This window comes from Coenobita brevimanus, chromosome 80 (assembly GCF_032717465.1).
Source record: "Coenobita brevimanus isolate Jiangsu-jjx chromosome 80, ASM3271746v2, whole genome shotgun sequence".
NCBI classification, from domain to species: domain Eukaryota; kingdom Metazoa; phylum Arthropoda; class Malacostraca; order Decapoda; family Coenobitidae; genus Coenobita; species Coenobita brevimanus.
The window spans coordinates 41,233,608-41,251,441 of record NC_137033.1 but is presented as its reverse complement, the minus strand read 5'-3'; the positions used below and the strand labels follow the sequence as shown (position 1 = coordinate 41,251,441).

Here is a 17,834-nt window from a genome sequence, read left to right as displayed (position 1 = left end):
CACCACACAGAAAGTATGCATTTTTTTTTCCCTATGGGATATAATATTTCCCTCACACACACACTTCTAACACCCTTTCATTTTCACTCTACATCATTCCTTACCATTCTGACTACCTCACTCATATTCAAAGAATTTCATTGACCCACACATTTTCCTCTTGCTCTCTCGCTCACATCCATACATTTTTCCTAACATTTTAATAGCTCCCTCTTGCCGTCAGTTACTGTCAGTCTTATTCACTTTTACTCTCTGTCATACAGTACTTGATTCTCTCTCTCTCTCACACACACACACACACACACACACACACACACACACCTAGTCAGGCATAGATAACGAGGTCTCAAAGCATATTTGTCGTGGCTGTATGCGTGCCTGTGACTCCCTTTATCCCAGCCACGCTGCCCCAGTCATCGTTAGTCCTAATTACCACATGTCTCACCTGCGATTTCCTGATCGCTGACTTGGCCCCTCCTGCGAAAGGCAAATGAGTTCTCCTTGTACCTACGGTTCTGCAACCCTCCTACAATTTTGTTTAGCCTGACGATACCCTCCCTAGTTAAAGATTTATAAACACGCTCCTAATCTCATATGCAAAAGAGTGACTTGTATGTAAAAAAAAAAAAAAAAAAAAAAAAAAAAAAACTGTAGTAACTCTTTTACGTTGTGGTAGCAAAAATAGACCATGTTTGCACCTATGGCTTGACTTGCGTATACTAATGATCGCTCGCTAGAGTGCCTGTTCATAATCTTGGTAGTTATAGCTGTAAAACTCATATTACGGAGGCACTATAAATTATTACATTTCTCTGCTGATAAGATTTTTGGCAACTAACAGCTTTGTGCCTAACCATATATATCAAAGAGGACGTCAAACCAAATTCGTGAGGATAGTTTCTGACGCACGTGACGCAGATGGAACTTCTTTAACCTCTCTAAATCGTTGGTGAATGCACTCTGTAAAGTTAAATGCAGGTTGATTAAATATAATAACTATGATATACTGGTGTGGCAGAAAACATTGGCAGTACACCACGTACCAGTACGAGTATGTACATGACATTCTTGGAACTGAACTTGGTCATACCAATACGATGGGTCAAAGTTCATGCAAAGAAAAGGATAATAGTAATATAACTGACAATAACAGCAGAAGTGTCAATTCCTTCTTGTCACTGGCATTACAGTAAAACAGATCGAATGATGGTGTAATGTCAAGTACGGAACCTACTGCTGTGCACATATCAGAGGTGCTCTGCACTGATATGAACATAAAACTGGTTCTCTGCCTATTAAGTTTAACAAGATACTAAGGATTATAGTCACCATAGCATTAATGTGAGATTTGGGAGAATATATATAGTTATGTAGGTAGCATTAGGTTAGTGGTTTATCTTTGGAGATCTAGAAACTTTTGCTGTGCCGTAGGGTTAGGTTAGTGTTTATAACGGGAGATATGAGGAACATTTTAGAAATTAAGTGTTATGCAGTAGGACTATACTGTAGGTTGATCTTTATATCTGAGGATACGAGGAACATTCTGGAGATTTTGGCATGCCTGTTATATTTATTACATTAGGAATTTGTTCTTGTCACTATTGCCCTTGTGCATGTTACTTCACATGCATTATTGCATGAGAAAATGTGTTTTCTACTAAGCTCTAGAATGTTCTGAGCTGTGCTAATAGGGGGAACTAGGGGGATCATTTAAAACAGACCTACCCTGCTTTCTGGATGTTAGCCAGCAGTAACAGACACAGTGGACTGTGTATGCCCAGGTCAGTTTGGGTTTCGTCAGTGAGTCAGGGAGAAGATCTTTAGTTTGTATGCAACAGCAAGCCAGTGAGTGAACGCCAGTCAGGGAATGAGAGTCAGAGTCAGTAACGGACAATCAGTGAGCTGAGAGACAGTGAACAGTTGTTTGTAACCATTTGTAATAATATGCAGTGTGTAAGTATGATATGTAAGTAGTTGTAAGTAGGATCCAAGTAGGGCGCCACTGAGCGCTTGCTTTGTCTGTGAGTGCTTGCTATGTCTGGCTTGATGCAAACTTTGCTGAACCATGACTTTTGTGGCCGCACCACCCGCCTAGCCGGTGAGAGTCGAGCAGTAGCAGTTAGCAACGGGCTGGGTTTGGACACGGGTGGTTTTTCACGGCTGCTGTGTGAAGTTCTAAGACGGTGCTTAATATAATATAAGAAAACTCGTCCGAGACTTTGACTTCACCTATGACTGGCGTCAAGGGGCATTAACAAACATTAACATTTGGTGGAAAGCGAGTGGGATAATAGTGATTTCATGTCTTCTGTAGGCAATCTTGGCTGTCTATTTTCCCACGCTGCTGTTCTTCCCACAACGGCACACAGTCTATCTCCGCCCCAGCCTCTAGCCCTTTTTGCAGTCTTGGTGTGGAATCGTCCTAGCAGCTTTGATGTGGTTTTGGGATTTTCCTCCACACCAACACCCCACCTACCACCACACCACTACAGCCACATAAGCCTCCTGCTCCTAACAACCTACAACCTGCCTTCGCCTGTCAGTCCTGTGTGACCTGTTGTACGGGTTAGTTTCACCCCCCACAAACTCCAACCCAGACCCCACTCCAGGAAGTTGCCCCCAACTGCCACCCGATGCCGTTATGTCAATCCACCAGACAGACCGACGTCACCCAGGGAGCGTGGCCACTCACACAGAGCTACGTCACAGTCTCCTACGCCTATCAGCTTCTTGTTCTGCCCACTACTTAGCCGCCGCCCAGTGACGTCACAAACACCTCCACCCAATCATCGCTGGCGGGGGGAGGAGACACTACAACACTACGATACGAAAGTTCACTCAACACACATATTACTACAAGTATTTTCTATCTGCATTTTCATGCAATTTCTCATTCCATCACATTATTCGATTCCTTTCTACAGAGAAGCCAACCTGTCTCTATAGATTGTGATATTTTCACCATTTACTCTTCTCCATTCATTGCATTTTTGTCCCTCATTTTTCATTCATTCTGAATTTTTCGTTCACCCACTCCTTCTTCATTCCATTTTCTCCCAATTATACTCATGCTCAGCTGTAAATAACATATTCATTTTCACTCATATTCATTGTATATAAATCATTTCTTCACATATTTTAAATATTTCTATTTATTTATTCTTTTATTCATTCATCCATTTGTTCACTTATTTTCATTTACTTCCTATTCTATTAATGTCCTTTTTTAAAAGGGTATATCTCTCCCCTAGTGAATCTGATAGTGACACAGATGACCCTGTATGTGGTGATAATGTAACTCTTCGTAGTGGCAGATTTTATAGTAAACAAACCGTAAGTTCCCTACCTGTTTCTACTACGACCACTTTTGTTACTCGTACCACACCTACAACCACCTATATTAACCCCACTACTCCTACCCTAAATCCAGATATATCGACACCAGATACTCAATCATCTCCTCCAACTGATTCTCTTGAAACCACTCAGCCTTCACAGCCTTTATCCTTCCCTTCTACTACACATACACCACCACTACCCACGACACACACCACTACCAACATCACATTTCCTTCCCTTCACCGTCTCAGTTTACTACTTCCTCACCTTCTCGGTCCCACCCTCTTCCTAAGATGGCGAATCAGAACCCTCCACCTCCACAGTCCATATATTTGGATGATGTTAACAGACCCAAATTTAAAGGAGAGGATAGCTCAGTTTCCATTTACGACTTCCTCATAGAGGTCCAAAGTGACGTTCGTAATCTGCAAATCACAACTGAACCCTTGAAAGTTTCTTATCTGATGAGTCGACTCCATTAGGGCAGGTCACTAATATGAGCCGCTATTCGTGCAGGACACATCGAAGATTGCCAAATGTTTGACACGTGTCGCCAACAGTTAATTGAATTTTGTTGCCAACATTCCAATGCTGCATCTCTTATAGGGTTGACCAACCTTCTCAAGCAAATGGAGGAGGACATGAAGGTACCTCCCCAACATGCAAAGGTACTTGAGGCAGCCGCTACTATAAGGGCGACAAGTTCAGAGCTGCACCAAATGTTCCATGGTACTCAATTGGTAGCCAAAATTAATGGAGGGCTTATGGTTTCACTAAATAATTTTGCAGATTTGTTTGGTTACTTTAGATTTCTTAACTGGCTTTCTGACAACCAAAAACAAATAGCACTACAACTTGACTTTAACCTCGGAGACAAAATAGTTAACATCTCCAAGGCCATAATAGAAAGGTCAGGATCAGACATCACTCACCAGGTCGGTTCTTACACCTCAGCCTCTCACTCTGCAGGCGGTACTGCTAGAGTACTACACACCAGCATTACATCATCTGATTCCTCTCGTTCCTGGCCAACTACAAAAACCAAACCTAGTAATCGGTCTCACTCACACTATTGCTCACCTTCTAGTGGTCGTGACAAATCTACAGTGTGACGAAGCAAACAATCCTCAATTGTGTGCTGGCACTGCAGTAATGTAGGTCATCGAGAGTCTAGCTGTGCACACAAAGAAAGACATTTCCGCTCACGGGAACGACAGTGCACACCCTCACGGTCCTGTCGTCTAACATGCAAATATCACAAGCATAGCATAACTCACTCCACTGACGAGTGTCGTTACCTTAAGAGCCGTCAGTCGGGGGAAGAGGAGCGCTCGGATTGGAGAAACGAAACCTAATAGTGGAAAATCCGCCGGTGTCTGAAAATAAGGTAACAGAAAATCAACTCCCCATTCGCCAGGAAGGACCTATAACATCTTTAGGCCTAGTCATTTTAGGATGGAATGAAGGGGTACAAAGCTCTTTCTTTATGGACACTGGATCTTTGGTAAACCTGATCTCAGATACCTCTTTAAACAACATTGGGGAAATAATTAAAAGAGTTGGGCTCCTCGAACCACCTGACATTTGCCTATGCGGCGTGGATGGCTCAGAGTTTCAGGTCGAAGGAAAGATCACACTAGAAGTACAACTTGATAAAGCCTTAAGACCTTTTGACAAGGAGTTTCATGTCACTAATGATCTTAAATATCCAGCGGACACTCTCATTGGCTTTTTGATAATGGCTCAACAAGCTATTGCTCTCCTCCCTGCTTCTCGTACCATAGATATCAATGGTTTCCCAATATCTAGTGTGGAATATCCACGTCCGGTACTTTTCCAAATATACTCAGTTATTGACTCTCACGTGATTCCAACATTACTCGAGAGTAAACAGGTATACACACTGCTACATGAACAGCCAAGTACACTACCATCTAGTACTACACCCTCTGAGCATTCAACTGTGGATCGTATCAACCCCTCTAACAGTGGCACATTTGCCAACTCAGACACGTCTCATTAAACCCCTTTAGTCCTAATCGCATCAATTGATGCGATTTGAGTTTTATGCCAAAATGCCTAATTGCATCAATTGAACGCGGCCTGTAAAAAACTGCGGAGCGCTTGCTCCACCCCGATTATGACGTACATGGCTTCAGGCCAATGAGAACTCGCCCCTGATGTTGCATGAGGGGGGATCGGACCAACCCGGGTGGTGGGGGGGCACCCCCCTCTCGGCCGCCTCCATGCCACCCTCTGCTCCACTCCCTCACGTTCTCCTTGTCTCCCATCACTCTCCCTCCCCTTCATGCAACTGCATCTCTCCTCCCACAGCAACCTGCGGCCCTTCCCACTCTCTCTTGCCCCTCCTCCCTCCCTGCTAGCCTCGTCTCCCCCCCCAAACCCCACCCAATCTCTCCCTCCTTGTCCAGCACTACTCTTTCAACCCCCAACAGGCCCCCGAGTGTCAGACCTGATAAACGTACCTGTTTCATGTTATTTCTACTTCTTCCCAAATTTTTACACCTCACTCTGTTCATTTCTCACTTCGTACCTACCAGTTTCTGTACGTACGTAGTTGGAGAATGCTGTATGTTGTACTACATACGACGCATCTTATTATTATTATTTTTTTTTCATTCTCCCTACCTGCCCAGATTAGCACCTCTAAGTAGTGTCCGTCTGTGTTAGTTTTCGAAAGCTTATGAGGCCTTGTAGGGCCGCTCCCCGCACCTGTTTCATCCCCCCCCCACATACAAACACACCTGTTTTCATGGCTGGGGTGATAAATTCCAATAAAATGGAGAGTTTCCACAAGAGAATTTGGTTGTTGCCGAAATTGTATTGATAAGTGTGATGAAGTGTAATGATTATGTGATAATTGTAATGGTGTGATGAATGTGTAACGAGAAGCTGGGACAGTAAACAGAGAAATCGGAAACAAAGTATTGTTTTATTTTTCTTTCTTATGCATGCATTTATAGCATTATTCAACTTTATTTTGATGTCCTTGATGGTTATAAATATTTATATGCATCTGTTTTAGTTTTGGAATGACTCTGAGGCCTTGTAGGGCTATTCCCCACACCTGTTTTATCTCCCCACACCTACATGCACACCTGATTTTATGGTTGCTATGACAAATCCCATTGAAATGAAAGGTTTCCACAAGAGAATTTGGTTATTGCGAAAATTTTTCTCACCAAGTACCACCAAGGCCTTGTAGGCCTACTCCCCACACTAGTTATCTCCCCACACCTACATACACACCTATTTTCATGGTAGATGTTACAGAACACATTGCAGTGCTTTCTTTTCAAGCGAAAAGCTGGTTATATCGAACCCCCGTACCTATAGGCCTACTCACCACAGCCTACTTTATCTCCTCACAATCTAGTAATGTCCTCACACCTACATACACCAGTTTTCATGGTTGGTGTGACAAAACAATTTGAAATGACCTGTTTCAATATGAAAAATAGGTAGTTATCAAAATTTTCATGTTTTCGATTGTTTTCGAGGGGTAACTATCATAAACTTTTTTTAACTTTGACGCGCGATTGTGCGGTAACCATTAGGTCTACGGGGGTACGGATTGCGTTGTCAGGTGTGTAATTTCTTCCTCTTTAGTCAGAACACAATCAAGTTGCCCTTGGTGAAAGTCGCCAAAACACCCCCGAATTGCAGTTACGGGAGGTACCTGAAACAATTGCGGTCTTAAGGGGTTAACTACCTAACATAGTGTGAATGATGTTTTACAATACACAGAGACAAGGCGTGCAGTAACAAATCAGTGCACAATTTTGTTACAGCAAAAATTTACCAAAGTCTCTGTTCGTGTTGTGGGTGCGAAAGCAGGAGTGGAAGTATTAATGCAAAGAAATTTTGTCTCTAACATCTGCTGTTCAATGCCAATCTTGATCTATACAGGATATGCAGTGGTTTTTGTTTACATACACTAACAGTAACATTTTGTTTATTTTGACCTACCATGTAGTTCAGTTAGTATATAGGAGTATATTGCCTTTGACAATGATAGATTTTCTCTGATGTGGGTTCTTCCCATTATTATTCCATAACAGAATTAAAAGAGTTGGTTTTACATCTACCATATTCTTAATTCTTCATGAACAGATCTTGATTTTATTTTTACCCGGTCACCATTTATTGCAGGCGACTACTTTTGCAGTTCCCGAATTTTTTGTGCCTCTTCTTAAAGATATATATATATATATATATATATATATATATATATATATATATATATATATATATATATATAATTATTAGTGGTAGGGGCGACCATCATCCACTCACTTGATGTGGTGCTGCCTACTACTTCCTTAGCCTTTATCATCCTTTTCTGTGCCTGCCCTCCTCTCTTCTTATTTCTTCCAATTTTCCTGTCACTTCTTATTGCTTTTCTTTCCTTTACAGGTGGCTTTACATTGAGTGACAAGCCAAATGGTTTCCTGTAAGCCAAGAAACCATTTACAAAGCTGGGTGGTAACTATAAAACCAAACAATTCGTGCTTCTTACGTGTCAGTAAGTGGGTTGGTGGAGGGTCAGTGCCTCTCCCCGTAAAACAAATAATTCAAAGTCAAATGGCCACCCCTTACGGGATTAAGGCGTCTGGCAATAGATAGATAAATAGATCCTTGCAAAGACACTAATTTCTCTCCTGATTACAGGTCCAGGCAGACGTTAATTTTTCTATATAAAGCTCCTTATTTTCATTTCATTCTCTGAGTTCTTTTATTTCCTTTTCTCAAGAAAATTGTTCTCTTTAGTTCAGGTAATTTTTTCTCAGATTAGAAAAAAAAAAAAAAAAACTTTGAACACTTCTAAGTTGCACTAAACAAAACAGTAATGTATGAGAACAAGATCTCAACACATGATTGAACACACTGTGACAGGATGGATGATTTTCAGACAGGCAAATGCCACTGTCATTCTAAATTCTAAATAACTTTAATACACTTCGATAAGGTATCGCTTTATTGTAAACTAAGATCTAATCATTCGTTCAAAGCAACGGAAGAATAGAGTAAAATTTGTCTGTCACTGAACAGAGTGAACCTCATGAAATATAGACAGTGAGGTGGGATCATCGTTGGTGAACAAGGTCACACCCACAGGGAGATGAAAGAATCAGATACATATGGCTGATATACTGAAGGAACAAAGCTTTCAACAAATGGGTGATGGGCGCGCTGGGTCACTCAGCATCTTCAGGCGGCCTTAGGAATCGGTAGAAGCAGGCTTCATGGTCCCCGGCAGTGAGAGGCACATCCTCCTCGTATGGCAGTACACCCTCCTCCAGCAGCTCCAGCCGCACCTGGTATGCCAGGCCAGGAGGGGAAACACATACCGTACAGTTACACAGCCATCTGCCTCAGAGTCAGATATAGATTAACACAAGCTGACATATACATACACAGATTCAAATAAGGTTCACAATTAGACCTTTGTGATAATTTAGACTATGCCAAGTCCCACAGAAAAGATGTAGAGATGACATATCCTGTTCACACAGACACACATAAACTATCAATCAATCTATCTATCTATATCTATATCTATAAATATACAGTATATCTATCTATCTATCTATCTCTATCTATCTATCTCTATATCTATCTATCTATCTATATATATATATATATATATATATATATATATATATATATATATATATATATATAGTATACTGAACATTGGAATCCAAGATAACTGCAGGTGGGGTATTTCTAGAAGGGTTCTTAATATATCGCCCTCCTTCCATCACATCATAGCTGCAAAGCTCATAGGTCCGAAACCCGGGTTCCCCCCTCCCCCATTATTAACTTTTTAAAATTCCTAGTTTTGTCCATTCCACTGAACCTGGGTTTTCTAGTCATTTGGGACATAAGTGATGGGAATACATAAGAAGTACAGTTAAAAGGAGGCCTGGAGGTCTGTTGGTCCATGACGGGGTTATCTGTTGGAAGAAAAAAAGACTAATTCTGTTAAGATCTAACCAGCACTTAAAAACAAATAACAGAAAAGAGGAAGGTTTTCCCCCATTAACCACAACGTGCCAGTTAAGTTAGAAGGGAAAAACAGAAAAACACCAAGAGTGCTGGAAAGCACATGCATGGATGTTTGTATCGGAGAGATAGAAGAGGAATGACTATCCACATTGAAATATCTATTTAACGGAACTGTAAAAGAAAGAGCATACACAATCGGAGAGTGTTCTCTTTATCATACGCCTAACAGTCGTTAACGTACCCTTCAACCTGGAAATTAGCAACACTGAGTTATAGCTTATAGTCTCCTAATATTTGCCTAGTCGATTTTTAAAAATACCATTAGTATTTGCTCTAACTATTAATGCTGGTAGCTTTTAGCATTGCTCCAGTACGCGAATATTTAAGTAATTTTTTTCACTACATCAGCGTTGCATCGCCTGCTTTTGAGTTGCATTTCATTATCATCAGTAACGGAATCAATTTGCATTTCAAATAAAATTATATATTTAACATCGCCAATTTTATTAAGATTTTTAGATACTGTACTTGTAATAAATCTCCTGTGAGTTGTCGATGTTTTTTGTGAAAACACTTATAGTTTTTTATAGTCGTTCTTCGTAGGCTCTGCATTGCTCTCTTTTCGTTCGTAATAAGAATCGGGGACCATCAAAACATTCCAACACTAAAATATGACAAGAGCTTAAGCTTTATCCTCAACTGTAAGTAAGTACAGACGTTTATAATATTTGTGGGGCAGAGAGAAGCAACTACCCTCCCTTGCTGACCAGCAAAGAGTCATTTTAGCCTTGACTCAGACCACAATTTTCTCTTTATCGCCTTTTACTGTCCACCCATCCTCGATCGTAATATATACATGTAGAAATCTAGAAAAAAGAAAGGATATATATATATATATATATATATATATATATATATATATATATATATATATATATATATATATATATATATGTAATCATTCATGCTATTTGCATTAAATATTGTATCCAGGTTACTTAGACCTATAAAATCATTGTAATGGCGATAAAATAAGTGAAATTTGAAATGCACGTGCATATAATTATATAATTATCTTCGGTGACTCGTAAGTCACTCCATTTCCACTGAGACTGGGTGTATGTTTCTTAAGGGCACATATCTTCCAAATCCCTAAGACTTTCTTTTTAAAATGCTGTGTGTATTTACCAGAGAAGAACGTGTTGATTATACATTGTGTTTATCGATTCGATGAAGGGAAGGATAATACACTGCATAAAGAATACAGAGGAAGATAACCAGACAAGATTCCTGAAAGAGATTTTAACTTAAGGGTTAATGTCAGTGGTTGTATAGTTTATAATTTAGTCCTATGAAACAACGGTAATAACAGTAACAACAGTAACAACAAAATGAAAAAGTTATAATAATAATAATAATAATAATAATAATAATAATAATAAATATATGCCTCATTAGTTTCTTAAAATTACTAAATATAGTCTTCATTAACTTATCAAGTACGAAATTACTCTTTAATTTTATGTAAAACAATGTTAACTACTTCAGCGCAAGATATAAATTAAAATCAAGGCGTAAATGAAAATATTAATCTGATTTGTTTCCAGGGTAACAAGTGTCCCAGTCATTAACCCGCCCCATCCCAACCACTTTTCCACCACTGACTCCCCCAATCTCGACCATTTTTTAATAAAACTTTTTTTTGGCTCAAGCCTCCGCTTTTGGTGAGAAACAATAGCCAATCACAAAGAAATTGTTCACTAGGGTCTATAAGTGGCATAAACAGGTATACCTTCGTTACACCTGGTACCGTGTTCTGTGGAGGTGGTCTGTGGCTCTCACATTTTCTGTGGTATTATTAGTAAGGGAAACCATTCACAATAGGTAGATATATATTTATTACAAACAAAGAAACATGTAGTACAAGAGTAAACTGTTTTTCATACAAAAATAGAGGTGAAATAAGCGTTGTTCCATCGGGTGAACCTAGTGAAATCGCCCAAACTATTCACCGATGATTCGCTAACATTGTTGTTTCATCATACATTTCATTTTTTCATCTTACATAATACTTCTCCAGTAACATTATACCCCTTTTTTACTTTAGAGAACTGTTTTCACATACTTACAGGCCTTACGATAATATTTAGCATAATGTTAGCACATATTTACGTATTGGGTGAACTCGCTGTGACTATTGTTTCAACTCACATTCTCTTTTTTCAACTTACATATTACTTTTCTAATAACATTATACTCTTTTCCACTTTAGAGAACTGTTTACACATATTTACAGGCCTTACGATAATATTTAGTGTAATATTAGTGCAAAATTACATAGCAGGTAAAGTCGCTATGACTATTGTTTCAACTTACACTCTATTTTTCACCTTATATAATACTTCTCCACTAACATTACACATGTTACCATTATACTGAGTGTCATATTATCGCTTACAGTATGAACAGGCCTTACTTCTACAGTGAGCATCATATTATCGCTATCACACACAGTATCAGTAGTGTAGGTTTTTTTTTTTTTTTTTTTTTTTTTTTTTATGTTCTTTGAAACAGGGCTCAAGGCACAATGCTACTTTGCAGTCTACACACTCGTACCTTGTGTCTTTTCTCTGAGTGGCTGGTCTTACTGTTGAGTGCTTGCATACATGGCAGCGGCGCTGGGGTCTAGGACGGTTTGTTGAGGAGGGATAGTGCTCGGGTAGTGGCATCCTGCGAGGCGCAGGGGAGTCTGGACAGCACTTCGGGTGCAGGTGCAATGTGGGAGGCCTGTCCTGTGCGTACCTGACGATAATTTCACGAGACAGCTCCCTCACAAACCCCTCAAAGGTCATGGAGATTCACGTTGTCATGGCGTGGAGGTAGTGTGCATTGAGGACTGTGATGTCGAGCAAGTGGAAGAAGAGCTTTTTGTACCACTTCATCGTGGTCCCGGCACAGTCTGTACTGGAAATCATGGAGTTAAACTAATCCACTTGCTTCATGTTGAGACTGTAGTCCAGTACCGACTCAGGTTTCCAGACGTGGCGCCTCCTCTCACTGCGGTGATCAACAGAGTCTGTGTGTGGTGCATCAGGGGGCTGTGTACAGTCGACAGGAGGCAAACTTCCCTGTTGTGGTTCCACAGGGTGGCAAGGATGTTATTTGCCTGGAAGAAAATCACCTCGTTCTTGTCAAGTTTCCTCCCTACCTTGACCATATGGCGACAGTTTCTCTTTACTGTACCACAGACTCTGGTGTTGTGTTGGTGGAGGAGCCGAGCAAGAAGAGGGCTAGTGTACCAGGTGTCCAGGTACAACACAAGACCACGATGAAGGTATTCTTCTATCATTGTCTTCACCACGGCCCTTGAGAGTCCAGTACTACGATCTTCTGTTATGTCTGTCTGTGCGCCTGTGTACAAGACTATGTCTTGCACATAACCAGTCTTACAGTCACACATAACAAAGATCTTGAACCCGAAATGGTGTCTCTTGCTGGGTATGTATTGGCGAAAGGAAATATTGCCTCTCCCCAACACAAGACTCTCGTCTATGACGAGGTCTCTGTAAGGATAAAATGACGAGCAGAACATTTCCCATAGGTGATCAAAGACAAACCTAATTCTCCTCATTTTATGTGTTATTGGCATTAGCAGGGTCGTCTGCATCATAAAAGCGGAGGCGGCTGAGAATTTGCTGGAATCGATTACGACCCATTACCTTTCCAAAGAAAGGTGTGATGGTCGTTGGGTCTGCGGTCCAGTATGCAGGAATTTGATTTTTTCGTACAACACCCATCAAGAGAACCAGGGCAAAAATATGAACATCTCAGATAGGGTTAGGGGATAGTGATATTGCTGGAAGTGCCTGCTCATTGTACCTTGATGTTCACTTTCATGGTGCTGGCTGCTTGCAAATAGGTTCGTTTGCTCCATTATGTGGCCCACAAACTCCTCCCCAAAGAACAGATGGAAGAAATCCACCCTAGTGGAGCCTGCATGGATACCTTGAGCCATGCAGCCAGACCGCCACTCCTCAGTGAAAGGGTGAATGATGGGAGTGAAATTACTCCCATCTTCCCAGTTCCACAACACACTACCATCTCCAGCCTCGTCCCCATCGTCACCTTGATCGGGGTGGGGAGGGGAGGGTGGTGGGGGAGGCTGGGGAGGTGGAGAGCGGCGCCCTTCCTCACTCGCACTTCTCTTCCCTCTCCCTTTTCCTTTCCCCATTCCCTTCCCTTTCCTTCCTTTCCCCACATCATGGGGCTGTGGGGAGGAAGTAAGGGAATATTGTGGGGCGAAAGACGTGCTAGGGAGCGGCTCCATCTCGCCTCCCTGCTGCCCACGTACACCACGTGCTCATGCTGCCTCCCTCACACCACTTTCCCTTTCACCCCTCACTCCCACCACACCACTTTCCCTTTCACCCCTCACTCCTGCCACACCACTTTCACCTTCCCCAGATAATACAGAAGGACCATACCTGATTGCCTTCTCACCACACCTTCTGATCCTCACGGTGAAATTTTCTCCCTCCCCAACCACGAGGTTACATCACTTCCTACACTGCCGTCCTCGTCCTCGTCCTCGTCCTCATCTGAATCTCTCTCTAGGGGCTGGAGAGAGGTCCGTGCATGTGTATGGGGTCCAGGCTGGCCTTCCCTCGCCTTACGGTATGTAACATACCGCATTTTCCTCGGCAAAGGGACCTCCTCATCACTGCTGCTTGTTTCCTCCTCAGGCTGCACATAATCCCTATCCTCCACATTGTCATCCAGTGGAGAAAGACAATCACCTGTGAAGGCATCCAGGGTGGATTGTATTTTGTCCTCAGAGTGACCTCTACGTGCCATGTCTGACCTGGGTCACTGCTAACAGGTGAGTGGCCGAGACAAGGGCGTGCACAAGTCACATGGGGTCTTGGAGGCTGCCCACCTGGTGGCAGTTAGGGGAGGCTTGCCTGGGTGGGTGAATTGAAAATCATGTGCAGATTTTGAAAATTGTGCAAATTATGGACTTTGTAACTGAGGCGCATTTACATACGTCAATGGGATTGGCAGTGACAAAACGTGTGGACGTATATACACATCAACGGGACGGGGCGGGTTAATAATGCTGTTGTATATCCATGTAATTCAGTGTCTGTTTTACTCTGTTTTATCGCTTAGGGGGATATTAACTATTTGTTTAATAAAATTTACGGTATTTAACAACTAAGTTAATATCGCCTTTCCAAATCCTATAAGCAGAAAAAGCATTATAACAGATATTCACAAAGCACTTTATTCCTTCAGTTATGGTATTGATTTTTTTTTTTTTTAGATTTCTCCTATAAGATGTGCAAATGTTGATCCAAGCTGTAACTACAAATTGTGCTAAAGTCACTCTGTTATCACTGACTCTTGAATATTATAAAGGGTACGGCATGCTTTGGGACTTGGTCACCAAATGGCAGCTCCCATGCTGCTCTATCTCTGGCAGCCTCCCTGATCAGTCCTTTATCCCTAAAGTCATACTTTATGATCTCGTCCCAGGCCTTTTCTTTTTTATTTTTTTTGTCTGCCTCTCACAACCTTATCTTTGGCATTCACACTCCTCTCCTTCTGCAACCAGTAGTCATCCTCCATTCTCACCATGCCCAAATCATCTCAGTCTACCTCTTGTCAGGGGGGGATGTGAATTTTAGAATTAAAAATGCTAAATATTACTTGAAAGTAGAGAAAAAGGACTGACTTGTGAAAATCAAGTAGTAAGTTTTACTTTATGCCGGCTTACTTTGCCGATTCTCTAAGGATGGGAATTTTTTAAGCTTTCTCAACAGTATACAGCAGAGACTAATCGCTCATGAATGCTGATTGTTAGTACTGTTAGCTTCTTGAGAAAATGACTCCACTCCTGACAATGAATAACTAATAATAATAATAATGGACAGGCTCTTGCCGGTGCATAACTCCCGACTGGCACAATGGATTTAAGTTTGATACAAAAGAACTGGCCTAAATACCAGTTATGAACAATGTAAGGAGTTTGTGCAAACTAGGAGTGGCAGACTAAAGTAAGCTTAATGTGGAGAAATAAAACACAATTCCAATTACATTAAGCTCAATGAAAAGGACTGGAAATATATTTATTATAATAAAATAAATTTACCTTATATGAATCTTAAAAAAATGAATTCAAAAAGGGAATTCACGGTCACAGAGGGACTCATGAATTCAAATAACAAAGGAAATACACTCACTCGCTCATTCAAAAGCTAATCAGACTTAAGCCTAGAAAAACTAACGGAAATACTGGTCAGTGCAGGGAATGGAGCTGAAGCTACGAAAGACTGGGTGTCTGCTTGTTGAACACCAAGCGCTGCTATTCGCTCCTAAGCTCACTTCACCGATCACTGTCTAGGTGGAGATCCAGGATATTGCTGTACAACGGAGACACTGCTCTCTACACTGGCCACAAACGATCCTACTCTCGAGGCGGTCCAAAACTAAGTTCAAACTGGGAAGGGGGGGGTAAGAGATGTCCATGTTCACTGGAAATAGGCGTGGCCTAACTTCAATGGTCAATGGAGAGAGGGCGAACGATATACACATGCAATAAAATCACTCAGTGAAAGCACTAATGTTGTGCATAAGAATGGTCACTTATGAAACAGTGACAAATGTTCTGAAAACCATCCCGATCGAAGTGCATACGAGGACGGTTGAACTGAGTGATGCCCAGTGGGAATTCACTAAAGTTCATGGTTTTCTCACCAAAGTACAATGTCACGAATTTGTATAAATACACAATCGCGTGAATTTGTGACATTATGCCCCATCAAAATCAAGTTTTTCCTGAGAAAAATTGTATAATATATACATACATATTAATCCTAACTCAGTCACACAAGATTCACACTGTGGTGTGTGTGTATTATCTTGTTACAGGAGAAAATCAAAGTCACCAATGAGCAAAAAAAAAACTCAAATTAACATTAATAGAATCAAGCTCGAGGAAAAACTCCGTGACAACGGTGAGAAATCCTTTACTCAGATCAAACTGAGTGAAAATTAGCTTCATTTACATTAACAACTATTTGTTATGTAGCATGGTGTATGTAATACACGGTGTAGGTGTGAAGGTTGTAGTGTAACTGTACCTATGTGTAAAATGATACAAATTAACAGTAAATGGAGATGACGAAGCAGAAGAGAAGAGGGGGCAGCATGCGGCATCAACGATCAGCTGATCCGCACGGCAAAACTGCTACACCTGCCAGCTGTACCTGCAAAATCAATCAAGGTGGAGCATCAACAGTGTCAATGCGACAAACAATTATTATTAAATTACAATATCTCTCTCTGCCTAGTAGTCAGTATATATGCTACAAAAAGTACACTGTTATTTTCTTAATGGATACATTATTAACCAGGAAACGTAATCCTTGGATTGCTCAAATCTCTGAGGACGGGCAGTTTACTGGTTGGCCTAACTCTACACTTACGATTAATATCGGCAAGCTGAGAATCCCTACACAATCTCGGGCAGGTCACATTTTAACACCTGATGTGGTGTGAACACTCATGTGGATAATGTGCATTCTCCGGGAATCCTCAGAGAGGCCCACAGCTTGAGATGTTAGGACTCCATATTATAAATACAATTAATTATAGAAAACATGATAGATAGATAGATAGATAGATAGATAGACAGACAGATAGAAGCAGCAAGTCAGAGGTATTGTGTCTGCGAGAATCGAGCAATGCTAAACATACTTACACACTCTAACTCAAGGAATGCTTTATAGGCACACAACAGCACCTAGTGACCATACACACACATTCACACATACTCACACACAGGTTTCTAGAACATTCCAACCACAGTGTAACACGCGTGAAACGACCCTTGCTACACCAGGATTTAGGAAGCAGAGCTGAGAAGGAGGTTAGATATAGAACCGACACGTAGTAGGGAGAAGGAGCCTAGTAACATGGGCGAGAGGGTGGAAGACAGAGAGAGAGAGAGAGAGAGAGAGAGAGAGAGAGAGAGAGAGAGAGAGAGAGAGAGAGAGAGTGAGACAAGGAGGTAGCTCGCGGGACTCTACTTATACTTCACTCGTGTGTGAGAGACTTTGTTAATATTTCCAAGACAAATAAAAATAGTCCCATAGTATTCTTTACATCTGCTGTCATTACATGACAAAAGGGAACCAAGATTATCTACTTACAAAACTACTCATGTAGAACAACCGCTCATCCACGAGTCTAATATATGTATAACTGATCTACAAAACATCACTACAAGTTTCTACAAATTATATTGTAAGAGAGACACTCCACAAGATAATTCAGACACAGACTTGGATTGCCTCTGTGGGGGTCTCAAACTTTCCCCTTAACCAACGGTACAGACCCAGGACATAACATGTCCTATGGGGCCAACGGGTGAGACATCAGGTCTGCACCCACATTACCAC

At 41.2% G+C, this 17,834-nt stretch overlaps 1 protein-coding gene across 1 annotated transcript in view; it reads right to left on the bottom strand.

The window, feature by feature from the left end:
• Window positions 1-8,558: 8,558 nt before the first annotated feature.
• The window catches only part of LOC145409344 (uncharacterized), a 155,542-nt gene continuing 146,266 nt past the window's right edge, over window positions 8,559-17,834 (bottom strand). Inside the window, exon 17 of the mRNA XM_080279814.1 lies at window positions 8,559-8,678. Coding sequence (XP_080135940.1) covers window positions 8,559-8,678 — 120 coding nt within the window. The remainder of the gene's footprint in view (window positions 8,679-17,834) is intronic.